This window comes from Orbicella faveolata, unplaced genomic scaffold (assembly GCF_042242905.1).
Source record: "Orbicella faveolata isolate gen_17 unplaced genomic scaffold, um_ofav_v1 contig_4, whole genome shotgun sequence".
NCBI classification, from domain to species: Eukaryota; Metazoa; Cnidaria; class Anthozoa; order Scleractinia; family Merulinidae; genus Orbicella; species Orbicella faveolata.
Window position 1 is genome coordinate 8083551 of NW_028301569.1, and position 22184 is coordinate 8105734.

At 38.8% G+C, this 22184-nt stretch overlaps 2 protein-coding genes across 4 annotated transcripts in view; one reads left to right on the plus strand and one right to left on the minus strand.

Annotated features, from left to right (window-relative positions):
- On the plus strand, window positions 1–14666 carry LOC110061706 (tubulin tyrosine ligase 3-like). Its single transcript, XM_020768555.2, has 20 exons — window positions 1–644; window positions 1955–2086; window positions 2674–3231; window positions 3663–4061; window positions 4760–4840; window positions 5462–5509; window positions 5644–5758; window positions 6279–6586; window positions 7205–7266; window positions 7727–7790; window positions 8179–8263; window positions 8916–9014; window positions 9770–9861; window positions 10698–10750; window positions 11163–11276; window positions 11621–11726; window positions 11869–11928; window positions 12185–12272; window positions 12351–12415; window positions 13067–14666. The coding sequence occupies exons 1-20, from the start codon at window positions 90–92 to the stop codon at window positions 13664–13666; spliced, it is 3684 nt and encodes a 1227-aa protein (XP_020624214.2). The 5' UTR covers window positions 1–89; the 3' UTR covers window positions 13667–14666.
- The window catches only part of LOC110061700 (copine-8-like), a 22911-nt gene continuing 14599 nt past the window's right edge, over window positions 13873–22184 (minus strand). The window contains exons 20-24 of one of the 3 annotated variants that reach the window (XM_089276238.1): window positions 21389–21427; window positions 21067–21139; window positions 20407–20464; window positions 19350–19423; window positions 13873–15363 (exon numbers count right to left, since the gene is read on the minus strand). In XM_089276238.1, coding sequence (XP_089132364.1) covers window positions 15193–15363; window positions 19350–19423; window positions 20407–20464; window positions 21067–21139; window positions 21389–21427 — 415 coding nt within the window. In that variant the 3' untranslated portion in view covers window positions 13873–15192. Of the gene's footprint in view, window positions 16426–17617; window positions 18612–19349; window positions 19424–20406; window positions 20465–21066; window positions 21140–21388; window positions 21428–22184 lie in introns of those variants that run through there. The other 2 variants (XM_089276236.1, XM_089276237.1) reach the window with 2 other exon arrangements.

Below are 22184 nucleotides of genomic sequence, written 5' to 3' on the forward strand. Positions count from 1 at the left end.
AGCAATCTCAGTTGTTACTATGGTAACGTATTCCAAAATGGCGTTCCAAAACGGCTGACAAACATATGGAGGTCTAATTCCTCCTTGAGATGGATATGTTAGAATACTGCAAGACCTATAGTATGGTAAAAAGTAGTTATGCTAACCAAGAATCTACCGATCTAAACCCTCAGGAAGTTCGACAGGCATCGACCTCGCACAATAATTACGAAAATAATGGCGACATTGTGGTTGAACCTCTGGATAGCTCGTGTTTGTCAACAAAACCCGTGGATTTATCACATTACCGCTCAGTTACACAGCTCGACAAGGAAGAAAGCCTCAATGGCGACAAGAAACTTAGCCCCTTGAAAGACGTAGCGAGGAATAAAGCAATGATATCCTCGTTGAATACGAAGACTCCACAAAGAGTGAACTTCGAATGCGAGCTGACTTTTGCTCCGAAGCTAAACGCCCTTAGCATAAAATTGGCAAAAGAACGTGGTGAAAAGGTCCGTGCTGGGACAGAGAAGAGAATCGCTAACGCATCCGATGAATTTACTTTTAAACCCAAAGTTAGTTCCAACAGTGTGAAAATCGTGCAACAGCTAAAGACAACATTTATGGATCGACAGCAAATGCATGTGGAAAAACAAAAGCGCTACGTAAGTGGAATTTCACTTGACTTTTACATTGAGGCTATTAAAGCTTTGTCAAGTCTTTTAGTAGTAATTTTCAGGTATTCATAGACGAAGTATGCTTATGTTAATTTAATCTTGCATAAAGCCATTTGTAAATTTTGTACAAAGATTTATCAACCTTGTACTTTTCATGTTTGCCTTCAAGCGACAAATTTCAATTATTGACTCGTGATATCAAGAAAATACTAACAAATCAAACGCTCGTTATTGATATAGTGATAGTATACTAGCGTAAAGTATTTTGTCATGTTGAGACTGTCAAACAAAGTTTAGCCTGAGCTATAACTTTAAGTACCGTGGTCTCACACGGATATTTATTGCTTTGATTTTCACGTGGATCTCATGTGAAGCTTGGGGCGTTACAGAATGAAAATCATCACCAGCCAAAATAATTATTATTTTAGCCGGGGACGATTTACCTTTTTGTAATAATCATTACCTACCTTGGTGAAAAATGCAAACAGGAAAATACATAGACATCAGAAACAAATAAAAAATCACAAATACAAAGCGCATCAGAAGATACAAATCGATATAGTGCCCCTCCCTCAGTATACCTGGGAAAAGCCCATGTGCTAAACGTAGAGGAAGGGCAATAAGGGCTGTGTTGATTGGTCATTAATTAACAATCACTTATTAGAAATCTTCCAAAAAGAATCTTTCCTGACTTGATGTAGGTCCTAGAGGTTTAAATATTGTATATAAATTCATATATGTAAGTTATGTTTCAATGCCCAGTTCCCTCTGATCATTATTTGAAGTGTGCAGGGCACCTGATTGCATCATGGTAGTTGTTTTCATACAAGGCCTTTCAAGCCCAGCCAAAGATTTTCAGAAGACATTGTCACTTTTATTGGGAGTCTCTCAATTTCGTGTTTTAATTGTCTCCCCATGCAGGCTTTCATCAAGTTTTCTTGATTTAGTGTAAAACAAAACCAAAATGTAGGGAATTAACCTAAATTTGCAAAATTTTGAAGAACATGCCTCCCCAGACCCCCTAGATTCTTGCGCCTTTGACGCTTGTGATAGTGCCACAGTGCCAGTGCCTGCCTGTATTACTTCTTAATAGAATGCACTACTTAGTTAACAATGATTTTATCTGATAATTTCTTTTATGAACACAGACCATTCAGTTGTAAGTCAGGTAAAAAGTACAGACCAAGGTAGTCTTGTGTCTTTAAATAAGACACAAATAGAGGGCAGTTTTAACAAAAATCAATACATAAATTTGTTGCAACATGAATGTTTGGATCTTTGCTTATTTTTGTTCACAGATTGAAGCAACAATTAATAGTTCAAACCAAACCAAAGGCAAGTTCAGCCCAGTGCCAGTCGCATCCAGCAGATCTCCAACTCGGCTTAAAAAGATTCCTAAAATCAAGGAACCAAGAAACCAATCCAGGGAGGTTAGTTGAAAAACTTCACTGTTTATTTGCATTTTCCATCCTCCCATCTTGATCCTCTCCCAGAAAATATCCCTACCTCTCCCACAGAGCATTTTGTTGGTGTGAATGCCCCCCTCCCATCCCTCCGGAATTCCAGTTTTTCTCTTACTTTCCTTAAAAAATTTTGGGTTTCAAGCCTCCTCTCCCCCTTGGAATTTCCTATAATCCTCCTCGGGGTGGGTATAGATATTTCCTGGAACCATACAATGTAGAATACAATCTGCTAACTTACCATGGGAATGTGACAAACTAATTGTACTATCTCAAGGAAGGGGGGTGAACTTGGTGAGAAGAGGAAGTCCCCCATCAGTAATGACAAGAGGACTCTGCAGTTCTGCTGGATAGATCTCTGTAGATTTAGAGCAACTTCTTGTATGAAACATTTGGAGAGAGAGAGTTGGGAGAGAGGGGGCAAATCTTGAGAGTCTGTTAAGGGGGAATTTAATGAGGAGCATGAAGAGAGAAGTTACATTCTGCTTTGTTTATTTCTCGGCTAATTTCAAGATTATTTATCTATTTGTTTTATTTCTTTGTTTGTTTATTGATAGGAAGATGATCAGAAGCTATCTGAAGAGGGTTCAACCGGCTCTCCAGAAGTGTTAACATCAACATCAGCACCGGACTTGTTAACAACTCCTTCACTGGGCAAATCTGACAACAATGACTTGAAAAGCTCACTGCAGCAATCAACTGAAAAACCTGATTTAAAGTCATTGTCATCAACTGACCTCAAAAAGACCAAATCTAATGCAAAGATCTCAGAGAATGCCATAAACAGGGCAAGTGTAGCTTATCAGAAAATCCAGGAGAAAAGTCCTTATAACCAATCACTCGAAAATTTGTACTTGAAAAAAGGCAAGAGAGTTATTAAGGCACACAAAAGGACAGCGACACATCCGCCCACAAAACCCATTGGGGTAGAAAGTGACAATGCCAGAGGCAGCTGGGACGATAACACAAAAGTTGAAAATCCTGTAAAACAAAAGAAAACTCACTCCAGAAGTCACTCACAGCCCGGTTCACATCCACCGGGAAAAATGAAATATGATGATCCACTGTTTGACAAAGTTAGACATGCTAAAAAAGTGGCAGAAAATGCCATTAAGGTAAGTCACAGCCACCTGTAATATTGTCTCTGGTGCTAAGTTTATGTCTGAATCAAATTACTGTTCAGGCACAGTAATTTCATGGTTAGCACACTCAACTCTAGATCGAGTGGTCTGGGTTCGGGCCCTGGCTGGGGACATTGTGTTGTGTTCTTGGACAAGACACTTAACTGTCACAGCGCCTCTCTCCACCCAAGTGTAAGACTGGGTATTGGCAAATTTAATACTGGGGGTAGGCCTGCAATGGACTGGCATCCCATCCAGAGATGAATTAGAATTACTCCTAGAATAACTTAGAATTACTCCTAGTCCCTTCATGCTGTGTGCAGACTTTACCGTAGATGTTTTGATCGGGGGTGGAGCAGGGTTGTTGCAAAGTTTAAAAGTATTCTCAGCTTGAATGTTCGTTTTTCTCAACATTTCATTAACAGCAAAAGAAAGTTTTCATTTGTCATGGTCCGTATCCAATTGTCAGAGCTGTACTACGGAAGCGAGGATATGTAGAAAAACACTACAAAGGAAACCTGTTACCCTCAAAAAACAAGAAAAATGACAGTGATGGTAGTGACGATGATTCTTGTGATAGTGGAGATGACTCTGACTGTGAAAACTTGTTGCAAAGCAAGGACAAAAGCTCAAAGACTTCTAGTAATCTTCCAGATAAACCAAGAAAGGCATCAAAGCCACAAACTAGAACTATTAATGTCCGTAAGAACAGAGCTGATGATGACGGCAGTGCTTGTGATGACAGTGACGTTGATAGCACAGATAATGAAGACTGGAATGCAGGATATGAGGGAAATGGCCCTAACTGTGAATTTAGTCTCATGGTAAGTTCTTTTTACCCTCAGTAAACTTATACTTTGCTTGACATGTTTTCATTATTGATCAAGTTGTAACATACTTCCTTTTATCAAAGAATATAATTATAACATGGTTTTCTCATAATGGACTCCTGCATAACACAGACACCTCTATATTACAGAGAAATTATCTGGTCCCAGTGAAACAATTTAATTCATAGGATGATTGGCTACCTCTACATAAGAAGAAAGGGGTATGTTTAAAACTCGAAATGGCAAAATGAAAAAATTGCTCTTAACAATGTGGGACACGGTAAACCCTTACTTTTATTGAGAGCTACCCATTATTTTGCCATTTTGTGTTTTAAAAACACCCAGAAGGATGTAATACGAATAGTCAGGTCTGCATCTATGGTGACACAGCCTGGGCAGACCTTAGTATTTGTATTGAACAACTGGAGCCTGATAAAGAGAAATTCAATAGATGTTAATCAAGATCTTTAAGTGATCAACAAATGCAAGAAAGTTCCAGCAATTGAAATACAGTTTGTATGTAGGGTCAATTTCAAAATTTACAATAAATTTTTGGTTTGCTTCCGACTAAGAATATTATACTGTCAGCTGTTAGGTGCTACTACCTTCAGGATAATTATATAGGCTGCCAGATTGTGAGCTTCTACAATTACATGTACAAACTGACCCATCACATTCACTGTTCCCCACAGTCCAGATCTGTGCGCAATGCTGTAGCTTCATTTATTTGGACTACCAAACGTGATGATGTGGATTTCAAGTTCTTAAGAAAGGTGAGATTAAGAAAAAAATATATCCCTAACTCAAGGGTGTGACCCGTTTTTTTTTTTTTTTTTTTTTTTCGGAGGTGCAAAATTTTTTTTTACAAAATGCTTGCTATGGCATATAAATAGGTAACAATCGAAATACATCAATAAAACTGAACCAAACAGAAGCAAAAGCCAAGGACATGCAGTACGGATGAAGTTTCGTGACCTTTTACAAAAACATAAAAAATGGGGTTTTTATATGCACCATTTAACAGTCATTGATTAACTGGCTGTTTCTGAGAGGTTGTTTTCTCAATTGGCAGTAAGGATGCGTTGTAGAGAGGTTAAAATAAGAGTGAATGTATGGACTGTTTGCCTGGACAAAAAAAGTGATCATTGCTGCGAGGTGGCCATTAGGGAGTTTCGACTGTACAGTTAACTAACTTGACATCTGACTGCTGGTTAGTCAAGTTCACTTCCATTTTGAATTACAGGTCCTGACTTCTGTTAAGGCAGATTCTCTCCAAGAAGAGACAACTGACTCAGTTTGTGTATATCGGACATGTGTGACTGGACAATGTACTAATCACCTCTCGTGTATGACCTTTTTAATATTATTAATAATTCACTCTGGTTAATTTGCAGGACCAGATTGTTAATCACTACAGCAAAGCAAGTTCTTTCACTACCAAGGTCAGTGCAACAACAATAATAAGGTTTTGTGGTGTGGTTAGCACCTTGAAACAGAAGGCTAAAAAATTAAATGACAATAATGTTTTACCCTATCCATGCACAGAACTAACTTCTACACCAATATTTTTTAACAGTTTGGTCTCACCACAAACATTCAAAACTTGAAGTGGTATGAAGAAGCTGATCACTTCGCATTCTTCCCTCGCTCATATTTGCTTGGCTCAGATGATGAGAAAATGGATTTCATAGGTATGTCTGTAGCTGCAACCTCTCCTTGTTGTATTACTCATCTCCAGAAAGATATTTTCAAAGCATCCATACTCCCTCCCCTTGTCATGTTGAATTCCAGGCAGAATCTACTAGAATTGTTCTCAACAGTTCTGGATACGGAGTTTAATACACACAAAATATTAGGCCACTGTTTGTGTCCCTCTAAGTTAAAGATTATTCTGCCATATAGGACACCATTCAAAGAGAGAAGTGAAAGCCAAGGGTGTGGGAGATCTAGGTTGCCATGGAGACCTATAACCTCGAAGTCTATCCCAAACCAAATTGGTTTGGGAAATAAAAATAAACCAAATATTGCAAAGGCTGATAAATTGTTTCATGCATGTGCACATATCTCAGACATTGACAACTCTTCTGGAAGAGTTCAGAAAGGATCAACACACTAAAACAGGGTTTAAGGTTGAAAAGATCGTTTACCCAGACTAGAGAACTCATAATCAACTTGAGATAATTTTCTCAACTACTATCTCTTCATTGCCAGATGATTATCGTCTCATTGCTGCCATAAGCATAGTAAAGTGGGTAATCCAAAGATATGAAAATGGCAACAGTGATGAGAAACCTCATTCCAACAAAGAGCCATCGTCGCCTGACCAGGGGCGTGGCACTCCCAAAACAGCATCAAGTACACGACGCAGGGATTCTGCTAAGTCCAAAGCTGCATCCAGGGCTCCCTCTCGGGCAACTTCCAATGTAATACCCGTGAAGGCCCTCACACTTGCCCTTGAAGTGTGCCGTGACTTCCTCAGATGTAAGGGGCACTTGGATATTGATGAGCCAATCAACAAGGTCAGTGTTCTTAACATGTTTACATATAGTGTGTCCATCAGTCAATTGATTTCTGTGATTGTAGTTTCTACAGCAACAAACAGTTTTTGGGATGTGCTTCAATGCTCATCCTACCTCCTTTTCAAGGCAAAGACTGGTGAAGCTGTGAGTTGTGATGATATCAATGTTGATCATGATTATTGTCGTCGTCGTTGTTGTCATTATCATCGTCGTCGTCGTCGTCGTCGTCGTCGTCGTCGTCGTCGTCGTCATCATCATCATCACCATCATTACTCTCTGTGCCAGTAGGCACAGAAGACCGCAACATAGATGTAGAACATTCGCTTCCATTCCGCTATCTCTGGCTACTGCTATTGCAGTGTTCCATCCTGCCTGCCATCAATGATGACAGTGGCTAATTATTGGTAGTAGTTGACTTTCTTCCTGATTTATGCAGATCAAAGTTGTTTTCTCCTTTTCGGACTGAACTGACAGACTGTTACAAACTTGTACTCATCTTTACAATCCCTCACATAGCTTGAGGGCCATGAACCCCTTTGCCATAACAGCTGTCGTTGCTTTTCCACTGTAACAAATTGATATGATTAAATTAATTTTTGAACGTCAAATTACTTTCAGGGTCCAGCTATCACAGAAGATTCCTGGAAGCTTCTTGTTGACTTCTATTACCAGATCAAGAGGTGAGTTAGAGCAAAGTGCTGTTTGACATAGACTCTCAAACACCGGGGGGGAGATTAGACTGCAAAACAGTCATATTTTTTGCAAACGCAAGCGACGGTCAATATTCAAATGAAAGGTCTGGAGCGAGTGTACAAGCAGCAAGGGAGAATGAGGAGAGACACTAAAATATACGTCATTTTCTCGCCTCACACGCCCAGCGTGTGAGGCTCGCACGCTTCACCCATGAGGATCGTGCTTGCGGTGCTTCGCGCCTTCTGAAAACGTCTAAACACATCCGAAAACGACTGTTTTGCAGTGTAGGGGGAGAGAGATACTATGGGTTTTCTCTATTATTGAGTATTTTACCTTAACTTATTTGTTTTCCTTGTGTTTCAGATCAGCAGTTTCATTACTCTATTCATAATGTTATTACAATCACTGCCTGTTTTATTGAACACCTTTTATGCTTTTCTGTCTCAGTCATGATGCTGTTATTGCCACTGCTTATCCTTTTCTCAAAGAGTGTCAGAACACATTGAAACAGGTGAGGTCAGCTCAAAAGAAAACATAACCAAACCAAACACAGATTACTTTTGACAGACAATATGTGATATGTGCAAATGTGGGAGACACAATGGGCTAATGGTTAGTGCGCTTACCAGGTTTGGGTCCCCAAGAGGTCATTGTGTACAACACTTTACTCTCACAGTGCCTCTCTCTAGCCACAACAGGAGTACTGTTGAATTAATTCTTTTATTCTGGGGGATAACAGTGTGATTCATGGTCTAACATCCATCCATGGGGAAGTAGAGATAAGTTGCTCCATGCTAAAAATGAAAACTGGGCTAACCTTCAGCAGCTGTATGGGACACTTGGCCTGGCACAGACTTTGACAAATTAAAACTTATAAACAACACTTATCTGTTTTGCAGATGAGAGAACACCTTCCTCAGATAGACATAGATGGCATGAAGAACATTTGGATTGTCAAACCTGGAGCAAAGTCGAGAGGCAGAGGTAAGGCTAATAACATCAAATGCAGCCTGATAACAGTGACTCGTATATTGCTATTGGTAGGAATCCAGTCAGAAACAATATTGTCAAAGTAATTTACTTTGAGAAAAAACTAGTAATCATTTGACATCTTGATCCACATCTATTGGCGCACTACATGTCTCTCTATTGAGAAGAAAATCAAGTCAAGTAATCCATGCAAAGGATTACATAGCTATACCACTGATATGTGCTTGTGAAAGTATTTAAGGTGGCCCAGTGGTTAGTACAATGAATTCTGAATTGAGAGGTTTCAGTCATGTGTTGTTGAATTCTTGGGCAAGAAACTTTTCCCTCACAAAATTTGTCACTGTCCGCCAAGGTGCATACAGTGAATGGTTACCAGCAAAATAAATGCTGTAGTAGACTAGCTAGCTGAACCTTCCAATGGATGTAAGGGCCGGATCAATGCACCACTAGGCTATATAAAACAGAATTTTGAGTCTGCATTTACATTTTCTGCATGCAAAACATGCCTATGAAGGTATCAACATGCATTCCTCCCCTTATCAGTGCCCCCCCCCCCCCCCCCAAATTCTTCTTAACTTTCTCCAGTGTAATAATTCTCTAAATATATGCCGTTGCTTATTTTGTCTTTTATTTTTCCTTCTGCTAGGTATTATGTGTATGGATCGCCTGGATGAAATTGTGAAGCTTGTGGGCAGCAATGCTGTGGGAAACAAGGAAGGTCGCTTGGTTGTCCAGAAGTATATAGGTAATGTAGACACCTGAAAAATGCCAACATGCAAGAAGAGTGTAGAAGTTGGCAAAACTTTAGGACTGATGTCAGTCTTGACTGGGTCTCTGCTGTTGATGATCTCCAAGGATCTTCAAAGAGCTAGTCTCACTAGAATCTTTGAGGATCCTATTGTGTACGGTTATCCATACCCCTCCCACAAGAACGTTTTTTGCTTTGAACCCCTACCCCCTTCCCAATTCTCCTTGAAATTCTCTTTTTGGTTCACACTTTCCTTTAAAAGTTTGGGCTTTTGAGACCCACTTCTCACTTAGAATTTCCAATTACCCTCCTTAAGGTAGGTATTGATTTTTGGGGGGGAAACACACAATCTGGATCAGTAAGGACAGGTAAGGATCTTGAAGGATCTTCAAACATATTGCTAGGATCTCTACATTTGTAAATATCTTGCCAAATATCTTCAAGGGTCTTGCCAGACCTTTATGGATCATATTCTGGGACTTCCAAAGACTTCACTGAAGATCTCTGCTGAGGTCTTTGTAAGATGTTCATCATGTCAAGTTTAATTTAAGTCCTTGAAGGATCTTTCAAGACTTTCAAAAACCTGCAAGGACTTTAATCAGGGTGACAACCATTTCATTATAGTAGGTGTAACATCAGATTCAGAGTAGTTCCTGGCTCATTTGTTCGTGTAACAACTGAGAAAAAAACATTATGACCTAGATCACAGCTGGTCTCCTTTAAATCTCTCATTCTTTTCGCTTTTTCTACAGAAAAGCCATTGCTAATCTATGGTGTGAAGTTTGACATCAGACAGTGGTTTCTTGTGACTGACTGGAATCCCCTGACACTGTGGTTCTACAAGGTAGACATATGTATAGACATAGATGCAGCAATTGTTTTTGGACAGTTCTGTCCAAGGGGGAAAGGCATATTGAGGTTAGTGCCATGTGAACCACCAACCCGTGAGACAATGCCAGACCACAACACTGTGAACTCCATATCTTTAACATCCCCTGCTAACCATGTAACACAGAAGATGCAGGAGATGGGACCTACGATTTATCGTCCTTAAATCCAAGGAGACTTGAACGTCTAACCAGTTGTAGATGTAGTTTTGATTTTGCTAAAAGAAATTTTCATTTAAGCAGGGGACCCAATCCCAGGGATCACCCACTACCCCTAGGAACAAGTCACATCAATGGCCCTTAAAACAATAGATAATAGGTCACACCTATCCCATTTGTCCTAGAGTAACAGGGGTTTCTTTCAGGGCTGGGCACCAGGTAAATTGACTGGCTGTGACAAGGTTTTTGCCTGCCTGGTTTGATCATCTAGAGGAAAATTTTTCCTATACAGAAGTTCAGTTCGAAAAGTTTTTCCCTCCTTTGAAAACCAGTTGCCCTAATGCTTAAAAGGTTAATTAAGAAAACCCCTGAGATAACAATAGAAGCAGCGTAGTTTTCATAGATGTTCCACAAACGTGGTGCCGTACTGAAGACCAGGAGAAGGGGAGGAGGAGAGGGAGTGGAGGGATTGTCTTGAATTTGGGTGGTGGTGTGTCATTTGCTTCTCTGTAACTCGTTTTAGGTCTATCCAGGATGACATTCTAGTCTTTAATTCACATGAGCACTCAACATGGTATTGTAAATTAACTTCAAGTCACCTGGAGTAACATTGCTCATTTTCATATTTTTTCAGGATTGTTACATAAGATTCTGCAGTCAGAACTTTTCTCTGGAAGACTACCACATGTAAGTGTTAACCAGTAGGGGGTCCAAACATTTTGAGACTAAAGGGAGGAGGGCATGAGCCCTGACTTAAGGGAAGGGGGGCATGGGCGCCTCCTTAACATCGATCACTGTAAACAGCAACTTTGGTGTCTATCTTGTTACAAAGAGGCAAGAACATGGTTGCCTATTTCCATTTAACTTTCTAGTTCATAAGAGTCAACCACATGTAGTTTCCCCTGAAAATGTACATCATAAGGAGAATAAACAACATCTTGAAGCGATATTGTCTTAATGTACTACCAGATTCTCAAAACAGATATTGAAAAGAATGCATCGTAACTTAAGAAGAATTCATATTTTAACCTTGGCTATGAATGGTTTAATTTATACAATACTGAGTAAGACATGATTTCAATTTCTTTTTCATCTGTAGAAGCATCCACTTGGCCAACAATTCTATCCAAAAACACTTCGAGAATGGCATTCGTGACAAACGCATTCCTGATGAGAACATGTGGAGCAGTGATGATTTGAAGGCTTACCTGAAGTGAGTGATATTATATAAAGTCATCTTTTGCAACCTATTACCCTCGCATTGAAAGAAACTTCAAGGTACCAGTTTACTTAACAAGCTAACAAACAGTAACAAAACAAAAAAGGAGTCAAGGATTATTACGACTGGATGGTGAAGATGGAGAGGGATATAAAGGGAAAAAAAAGCTAAATATTAGTTACTATGGATAAGCTGTTAACTACAACTTTGTCTCTTTACTATGGCCGGTGGAGTGGCTAGCCAAAGGTAACATGAAAAATTGCAAGAAAGCGTCCCCCTCTTAATCTCTGTGTTTGGGTTTAGCTATACTTACAGCTAAAACAATTTTGTCATTGCAGAAAACGTGGTGTAGGTGAGATGTGGGAAGATGTGATCTATCCTGGAATGAAGAAAGCTGTCATCGCTGCTGCACAGTCCTGTCAGGAGATTGTGGAGTATCGCAAGGTAAAGCCTGCCTGTTAAAGTACAGCAATGTTATTTTAAACTTCAGCAACAAGGACAATTCAAGTGTTTGCAGTGTGAGTGTTCTCACTGCAAGCAAACACAGTCGTTCATGCAGCAATTAATGGTATTTCTCTCCCTTTAGAATTCATTTGAGCTCTATGGTGCTGATTTCATCATTAGTGAGGATTACAAGCCATGGTTGGTAAGTACAGTTTACCATCCTGTGTGGTGGCAATTCATTCACAATCCTTTCAAAACTGATGTTTTCTTTAGTAAAGCTATGGGTTTAATTAAAAGTACTACATAATTTTTTGCTGTTTTGCGGTCAAAATAGTGACCTACAAGGTACAGGTGCTGCGTATTTCGAATTCACACCCCTGAAAGGTTCAGTGAGCTTCCATGAACTTCAAATTGTTCGTAAAACTCTTTACTGATACTTGACATGTTTTATCTCTTAGCTGGAAATAAACTGCAGTCCTACCATGGGACCAAGCACAGCTGTCACCAGAAAGCTGTGTGCTCAAGTGTTGGAAGATACCATGAAAGGTATGATCTTGCCTTGTGATGGGACAGATAATATTTTCAGCAAAAACTAGAATTAATAAGCTTATAATTTTTCCACAGTGGTTCTTGACCGACGAGAGGACAAGAATTGTGAAACAGGAAGATATGAATTAGCTTTTAAACAGGTAATTGTCCCACCTTATTCATCTACTTTCGTATTCTTGTCGCTGGAGTAGTCTTGTGTTGTTCTTGTTATTATGTCACGTGAAAAAGCAGGGTTACCAACTTGAGCATGTTGGCAGAAATGAGAAGCGTGTAGGCATACATGTTCAAAGTCTCAATGTCTATCTATAGATTGGATATTGAGAAAATAAGGCCATTTATAACAAGTGCTAAATTTATGAGAGAATGAGGCAATGGACAAGTATTTATTGGAGTTAACTTTTAAGGCTAAGAGTTTCTACAGTCCTTGCTGAGCATTAAATTTTGATGAAAAAAAAAAACCAGTCATCGTAAAGGAGCTCAGTCACTGTATTTTGAGTTATTTTGGCCACTTTCAGAATTACCTTTAAGTTGAAGGAAACCTGGAAATAGTAGTTTACTAAGTTAGAAAAACACCCAAGAGATAATAATTAACCCTAAAGGACCAAGGATGGTTAAGGATGGAGAAGATTAACACGGATTGCAAACAATGAACTTGAAAAATTTTTGTTTAACTTTTCAAGATGCCGTGCAAACCGTGACATAGCTCCTTTAAGTAAATAGAATTTTTAACGTACCTGAGTGCTACAAGAACCAAATAATGAGGGTAATTGCATGTCTGTCTATCTCTTCAGCCTCAAGTGTCAGCTCCTCCATATATTGGCATGAACATGGCAGTAGAAGGACAAGGAATACGGAAACCAACAGGAAATATGAAGAAGCACAACGAGGTGACTTCTCTTAGGGTGGTGCCCATCGGCAAAGCCAAAGACACCCCTGCAGAAGGCAGTGGTGGCAAGCCTGCATCTCTGCCTCGGCACAAAGAATTATCTCCTGAAGGTAGCACTGCTGCTAGGATTGCTTCTCTCTCTCGTCCAAAAGAAATGCGGAATATTTTGGTAAATACTTCAGGAGAAGCATTAGTGACAACAGACTCCAAATCAAGAAAGAAGCCTGAAGGTTCCTGGGCAATCGGTTGTATGTGTGCACCGCAGTCAATTCCTATAGCAACTACCTTTTGCACAACAGACAATGGAAAGTTAAAAGGACTCATTGCAAGAAGTAAAACTCGCTATTCTACCGAGGTCAATGGTGCAGCTGATACACAGCAGAGAACTCCAAGACCAATGCAAATACCCAAGGCAGTGCTGAAGTATTCCACTGACACAACTATGCGCCAGCGAGCACAACTGCCAATATCTATAGGACCAGACAGTAATGGAAAACACTTCTAAAATCCCCCAGAGAATTCTGTATATAGGGTTAGTATTGGGGTCACGCTGACAGCCCAACTGAAGGCTACTCAGCATTGTGTGACACAACTAGTGTTACCACAGATTGCGTGACAGTCATTGGTGATCTGATAAGTGGTAGAATTTTGTTCCAGGTGACCCATAGATGTCTATGTAAAAAGTTTAATTTTTGAAAACCAAAAATGGAATTGTATAGAGTTCAAAACTTGAAAATGGAAGCTTTATTTTTCCTGCAAAGAACTATGTACTTCCAGAGGACTCTTACTCCAAAATTACAAGTGGACCCAATTTTTCACTCTGTTATCTTGTTTTACAAAGTTTCAATTGCTATGAAATAGTGTAATATAACTATTTTATCTTACTTAAATACAGAATACTTGGGAGAAATATTTATATCTTAGCTCTGGTCAGGGCGAAAGGAATAATGTATTTTGAATACGTAAAAGTAATATTTCTTAAGGCATAAATGAAGTCAACCAAACAAAAATTACAGCAGTTCCTTAACATATGATAAATTCTGGTACAAACCTACCCTCCTATACTACTCTGAACTCCTACCTTCTAAACTGTAGTCACTCTCTGAGTATCTTGCTGTTTTGTACCAAAAACAAATAAAACTGACAGTTACAGTACTGTCATTACAGAAATACTATTTAAGAAAATACTGAAAAGTTCTTAGAATAGTTCTCTACCTGGTGTAGTTTGTAGTGAGAAATAAAAAACTAATGCTCAGTTTACACCGTCAAAATATCAGACAGTTGCATTTAACTAAGTAAAATCTATTTTCACTCTTGTAGGAAAATTCTTACACTAAGTTCTCCTGTAACAACACAGAGATCGTTTATTAAAATACAAACATCAACCCGATGAAAACGTTTCACTAAATGTTTATGTAGCATATTACACTAAGAGTTAAATTTACACACTGTTGTATATATCAAATGTAAAGTTAATATTTTAATAAAAATACATATCTAGCAAACTGAATTTCTAATACAATATTCGAACTCTTATAAATTACCACAATAATCATAATATTACTGCAATACAGGGCTGTGCTCTAGAAGTGCCCAGGTGCCACAGGTTGCTAACTTTTGCCCTTGGGCCACTGGAAAAACTTACTTATAAGCTTAAGTGCTGGGCACCCAGGATTTCATGGCTGGGAACAATTGCGCTCTTCGTAATTTTTCTTAGACCACAGCCTTGCGGTATGCCTTATTTTACATAACTTGTTATGCACATATATCCACTACCTTTTGAACTCTCAAAAATCTAAGTTGCCCTACCAATTTGCACTTTGTGACCTAACCATCAAGCAGTGCACTAGCAGTCATCGACAGCACTTGGGGACAAGGGAGGGCCCCAGCCTTGATCCCAGGCTCCTCCCTGGGATTCAGGTTGCAGGGCCCATACTACAATCTACTGACAGCCTGAATAGCATAACTATATTATAAAATATTTTCCATTACATGTTTTCCACTATATAATCTCCAAATAACTTTCCCTTCTTAAACCACAGCCGTGGCAGCAAAGTGGTATTGCGGGGGCCTTGGTTTGACTTTGTGTTTTTTCATGTAGTCTAGGAACTGGTCTGGAAGTTCTTCCAGCACATCTTTTGCCAATCGAGCCCCGCTTATGACATTACCAGCTTGTCCAATGTAGTCACGGAAAGGGACAAACTAAGATTCACAAGGACAAATTATCAACCAGGAGCAACTATTTTGGCGGGGGAAGGGGAGGGTAGGTTGGTTGGGGAATGTTTGTTTTCTATTAAGTTACATGGTTTTTACATCAACCTCAGCATCAAAATTTCTTTCTTGGGGGGAAGGGCTTGGTTGAAACGTTCTCTCAACAGAATACTTATTTCAACACTTTTGATCAGAAATAACTATTATTTTCCCCCAAATCACACAAAAATACCTAATTCCTGTTATTGGCAGGAACCTATCCATTCCTGGCAAAAACAGAGAGGGGGACTTCTGGACTACACAATAAATCAGCTATCAAACCGCTTGCAAAGTTATTTTACATTGGACATAAAAATTATGATAGAACGAAGGATTAATAGATGATAAGCATACTGAACAAAGCTGAAGTGGTCCCATGTTTTTTTTAGTTAAATAATATAAGATTAAATTTCATATACCAAGTAATTATTAAATAGAGGACATTCTATGCAGCTTGTTACATCATGTTTTAGAGATGTGTATTGAGTCATAGTGAGAGAAGTTGAACAACTTGCGTTGCAAGAACTTGTGTTACCTTGCAACAACTTGTGTTGAAAGGTAAGATGGATAAACTGCTTAAAGTGATACTGCTAAAATTCAAGTTACATGTTTATAGAAATACACCTGTAGATATAATTGCAATATATAACATAAGATGTTTTATATTACACATTTTGAAAGTCTGTGGTTGGCTATGCCAACTATTTAGTTTGTTGGGTAAGGAGGCCCCTGATTGGTTGAATAAGGAATGCTCTGATTGGCTGGATAAGATGGTGCGCTTGGATTGGCTGGATATGGGGTGCTTGGATTGGATGGAAATGGAGCAGTTTGATTGGCTGATTGTGGCATGATTGGCACAATGTTGTCAACCGTGATTGGTCGGGGTGGCTTTGGTTTTATTGTGCGTGTTGTCATAAAGGATAAAAGTTGATCTGGTAGCTCGGCCAACACTTCTTTTGAGAGCAAATCCTGAGCTAATGCACCGCATGTTTGGAAATCTCTGAATGGGACAAACTGAAACAAAAGTGGGAAGAAATTCTCAGGCCTCATGCACACTATGCCGCAGAAATTTGAAAACAGGGTTTTCACTCTGAAAACACATCAAATGTTTTCCGTCCACACTACGCCAGAGAAATTTGAAAACAGAGGTTTCACTCTGAAAATGCATCAAAAGTGTTCCGTCCACACTACGCCAGAGAAATTTGAAAAAGCAACTATCACTGGTCATTTTGGAGTTGTGCTTGAAGAAATCTCTGACCAGGAAATCAAATGATTATTGTGATGTCATCCTTTTCGAAAAGCTTCATTTTTGAGACTGTTTTCCATTCACACTAAAACGCAAAGCCAGTGTTTTCAAATTTCTCAGGTTTGAAGTGCGTTTTCGAAAAGATCCGTTTTCGTGACCGATTAATGTGGATGGTAGGCCTAACCATAGAAATAGAGCTGCATTTCCAAATTTCTCCGACGTAGTGTGGACGGGAACTCAACCTTTTGCAGGCTACCAAACATTTTTCAACTTATCAGAGAATGCATCCACAAAGCATCTTTCAGCTCTCTTGTCCAAAAAGATTGCACACAAAAAACATATGCTGAGAGAGAAGACAAATGCGCAATGTTGAGCACCATTTGTACTGCTTATTCCTTGAAGTTAAGAGGGAAGTTCCAGATGAGAGTGTACACAGGTAATGTTAATGCCATGCGGAATTTCTCTGGGCTACTAGCCCTGTAAAGGTTGGCACACTTAAGGGGGCTAGTCCCTGCAACAAGTCGCGGCGACAAGTCCCATCGTGTGAACTGGCCATTTTTACTTCAAAATCTAGTCACAGGGACCAACTCTGGTCCCTGCTACTAGTCCTACGAATTCAAACCAGTTTGAATTTTTGGGACAAGTCCCTGCGACTTGTTCCTCAAAACGCTTCGTGTGAACTGTTCGTGGGACAAGTCTCTGCGACCAGTCCCTTCGTGTAAACTCTTCAGGGGACTAGTTGCAGGGACTAGTCGCAGGGATTAGTCCCCTCGTGTGTGCCGACCTTAAAGTAAATTTTGTTACTTTTTCTTTTCATTCGGGATGGAGTGAAGAAATACTACTTTTCACACAATTTATGAGAATACTAGCTTGAGAGAGAGAGGAGAAAATGATAGGGGAAAAATTTCAATCCAATGAGGAAGGCGTTTTATAAATTTCACACAGTGATCGACACTGAACTTTTCCTTGCAACACATTATTGTCAAGCAGACAAATGATGGAATTTATCAAAATTACAACTTAAAAGGGATACTAAAGTACCACCACATTCACAAAGATAACAAAAAAAATACGTGAGCCAGTAAGAAGAATTTTTTTTTTGAACTTGATTTCTATTACCAGAGCATGTTAAATGCCTTCTTTTCTTCTTTAAAACCCTTTCACCACATGGAATATACAACTTTTAGGATCTCTCTCCATCCCGCTCTGTTCTGTGTTTATCACTTTAGCTGGTACAGTGGAACCCCATTAATCTGGTTGCCAATGGGCCATGAAAATTTGGTAGTATTAACTGACTGCACTCTTAACTAACTGTTTTAAATTACGCATCCGAAATGCAAATATAACTTTTTAATCAGTTCATGCAATATTAACACCAGAACTGGGATAAACATAACTAGTTCGAGTAGCCACTAAAAAAGGATTACAAAGGTTGGGATTTTAGAATGTGACCATTGGCCATATCAATGGGGTTTTCTTATAAGAAAATATATGGGGGTTTTGCCAGAACAACAAAAAGTGGTCATAATAACGAGGTGACCATATTAACGAGATGACCGTAAGGCGGGGTTCCACTGTATGTTGTTAAGAGCTAGCATGTTTAATTAAAACATGCTACATGAAAAACTCACAAACAATTCACTATCTAACTTGTTGGGTATGGTGCTCCCTGGTTAACGGGATAAGGAATGCTGTGATTGGCTGGAAAAGGAGGTACACTCGGATTGAGAGGATATGGTGTACTCTGATTGGTTGCAAATGCGGCAGTTTGATTGGCTGAGTGGGGCATGATTGGCATAATGCTGTCAACTGAGATTGGTTGAGGTGGCTTTGGTTTTATGGCATTTTTTGTCATGTATGAGAGCAGTTGATCCGGGACTTCTGCCAACACTTCTTTTGTGAGCAAGTCTGGACCTAATGTGCCATGGGTTTGAAAATCTCGGAATGGGACAAACTGAAAAAAAAAACAATGGGAAAAAACTTTGAGCTGAGACCGCTTGACCCTTTCCTACCAATCACAGTATGAGACCACAAAATAAGAATCTTACTTCGGCAGTATTAATGTCAACTTTGTTTTCCCGTGCAGAAGCAGGAGGAGTGAAAAGAAGATGAAGAAGCGAGGTGATGGAAAAGGGGGTCATGGAGGAAGAGGGGAAGAGTATGAAGAGGTAGAGGACCAGGACAAGGAGGAGGTAGTGAAGAAGAAGAAAGAGGAGAAGGAAGTAAAGAAAGATATGTGAGGGGGGGAAGGACTTCAGACGAGGACGAGGACGAAGAAATATCATTTATGCTATCATTTACGTGACAATAAAGCCAGTTGGCGGTAGCTAGCAGAGGAAATGCAAGGCAGCAAGGCAAATACATATATCACCATGGTGCAAGTTAATGCCAAATGAAATGCTTGTATTGTTACAGTTATTACAGTTTGTATTTACATTCTTCAGGTGCTTATACTTGAATTTGCTATTTAACATGCCCACTCTTGTGAAGTGCAAGTTTTAATCGATACAAACAATGATAACAGTGATAACAGCTCAGTATTTGCTCACAAGAAAAGTGTGCCAAGAGGAAGCCACAATGATGTATTTTATTACCACAGCTTTATCCTTCTCAAAACAAAAGATGTGCAGGTCTACAGTAATTTTTTATGATATTAACAAGCAACTAACATTCAAACTGATGGCTTTTTTACCTGTACTATGTCTCTCTCTGCATATCTCCCACGTGACGACAAACGGACTGTGTCACCATCAAGTTCTTCCATGGCTGTCATTAAAAACGAAAAAGAACAATAAATTAAGGGTACCAAATATTGTCTGAAAATATGCCAACCTTGAAACAGTCTAAGTACACTTCTCAAACTCATTAATAATTCATCAAGTTAAAACAAAGAAAATCACAACCCTGTCTTAATATTTAGCATAGATTTTCACAATTTTACTTCTCCGTTTACTACTTAATTTTTGTTTCAATTGAGAAGATATATCAAACACTCGGGACAGTGTTTCCTCAGCTATCGAAACACCTCAAATTTCATCAAAATACTCTGCTGCACGTCATACTTTCAACTATCTTCTCGGAATTTGGATATCCCAATAAAACACTGTCTCTCGTGTTTGATATATTACATCAAGGTTGATTGACTGATTTGATGTTTCATTCATAATCATTTCTTGAAAACAATTTGATAATACAGGACCAACTTTGTTGTGCTTTGGGTGCACAAGTTTGCATTCTACTTTGCCAAACGTCATATGCTGATGATCAATTATGCAACATATGATAGTCAATTAGATCATGTTTTTTATGACGTGTTCAAGCTTACATGCAATCCACAATATAGCAAAAGAGGGAAGTGTATTTACAGGAGACGATGGAAACCTTGGTTGACTTCTAATCTAAGATAACCTTACGATTAACTTAGGTGAAACCAAATCCTGGCAGATAGGAGAATCGTAATAACTAATGAAATTACACTAAATGCAATGTAATATGGGTGGCAAGTTGCCAGAGGAGTAGAAAATAAACTTAGACTTTGTAATAGTTGATTCTACATGTACATGATTGTAAATTTTGCAAGTTGTTGATGAAAATCAAACAAAATCTGTGAATGATGTGTTTTTAGTGAAAATAAACAAATTAATAGCTCAAGTGCAATTACATATAAGTACCATCATGATGTTCAAGTTGCATAAGAATGATACCACTATTATTTCACTTCACAAAAAAACTACCATAAACAAACCTACCATCAAATTCTGCCGGTCCCACACCAACAATAATAATAGAGATGGGGAGAGAAGCTGCCTATAAATAGGAGAAGAAAATAACCTCACCTTAAAGAAAGTTGTGAACCCAAATCAAGGAAAGAAGCGTCCACTAAATTTATCCTCAAGCTTAGACCTAGGGTTTAACAGTACATCGCACCATTATGAATGGTGCGGTACACTATTCAACAATTAGATTATGAACTCGAGATTTCTATCGCGCGATAGTTGACGAGGGTGCAGCCAGAGTCAACTATCACGCATAGAAATTGGGAGCGAATAATCTAATTGTGTTAGTATAAATCTACTAGTTGTTCAAAACTTTCACCTAAATCTTCTTCACAGACACTTCAAAAACACAAAGAAGCGGCCCCCAGCGCACGCTGCTACGCTACTAACTATCTCAGAATAGAACGCGAGTAGCATAGCCAATCAGAGGATGGCATTCATGATAGAACGCTAGTAGATTTATACTAATAAAACTTTAGTATAAATCTACTTTCGTTCTATCACAAATGCTGTTCTCTTATTGGCTACACTAAATAGCAGCTGCTTCTTTGCTTTGGCCTTTGCCTTAACCTTGGATCCAAGATAACAATGAACATACAGGTACACATGTATTATAATGTTTTTAAGTCTTACTGTAACAATAGCCTCTTTTGTCTGTGCCATGTCAGAAATGATTCCATCAGTTAACATGAGTAGCACGAAATATCTGAAAAGGAACAGAACAGATTAGAGAGCAACACAGACAAAACACCTTCTGTACCTGCTCTAAAAAGTGTGCCTGGTGCAAAACACTTCATAAGAAATGTAACTTTAAGGTACAGTGTACAAATTGTACATAACATTGAGATTAGGGCTAAAAGGCTCCAGGCATCATTACATTTTCCCAACCAGTAAGAATTTTAAAGAGACAAGCTAGGAGAATTCATTTGCTGATATCAGGGTTTAGTGCACTTACTCTTCTCCAGGTTTTTCTCTGTGTGATGCAGTTGCTATCCTATTAATAAAATGTTAACAAACAATGTATCAAATTTACTGCAATTTAGTCATGAACAACAAAACTACAAACCCAAGTTGCTACATTTACAGTATGAGTGTATAGTCAATGAGGTGTAGTTGAGAAGACTATCGCTCATAGGAAACGAGGGTGTGTATTTTTAAGCTTAAATTTAAGAACAATTTCCAGTTTCAAGAGCAGCCTGTGCGCAAACATTGTCTATCAGCGAATAGAAAATAAAGAGAGAACCAATCAGAGTCACAAATTTCCAATAGAACACAGCTGAGTGGCTAATACACATTATTTTAAAAATGACACCAGTCCTGTGTCATTATTCAAGTCCTTTAAGTGATGACAGAAATTAAGGCAAGCTTCCCGCTGGATAATCAAGAAGCTTAATTACCTCATTGTTTTCAGTGCAATTTGTGTGTGTTATTTGTGTGTGTGTTTGTACGTGAGCCTGAATAGATGAAGTAAAAATTGTAATATTGTAATTCCCCTTGACAAGCCTAGGTGCTTCTGCGGAAAACAATAACAGATGTGTTTAAGTAAAAAAAAAAAAAGGAAAAGAGGAAATTCTTTCTCTGTAATCATTCCAATAGTCTTGAAGTTTAGTATATGTTGTGTGTTTACTCTGCTCTCAAGCTTCAAAAGGCACATTGGAATAATAAAAATGTCTGTGACACGCAAAACAGTTGCAAAAGACTTTCAAGTGGAGTGTATGTACAGGGTGTATACAGAAAAAAAGGAAAGCCTA

Excerpts from the sequence above, each read along its gene's own strand:
- LOC110061706 (XM_020768555.2), top strand. The coding sequence starts at position 90 with ATGGATATGTTAGAATACTGCAAGACCTATAGTATGGTAAAAAGTAGT. Across the intron at positions 5,759-6,278 it reads TGAGAAAATGGATTTCATAG|ATGATTATCGTCTCATTGCT; the intron begins GTATGTCTGTAG and ends CTTCATTGCCAG. Across the intron at positions 12,273-12,350 it reads GTTGGAAGATACCATGAAAG|TGGTTCTTGACCGACGAGAG; the intron begins GTATGATCTTGC and ends ATTTTTCCACAG.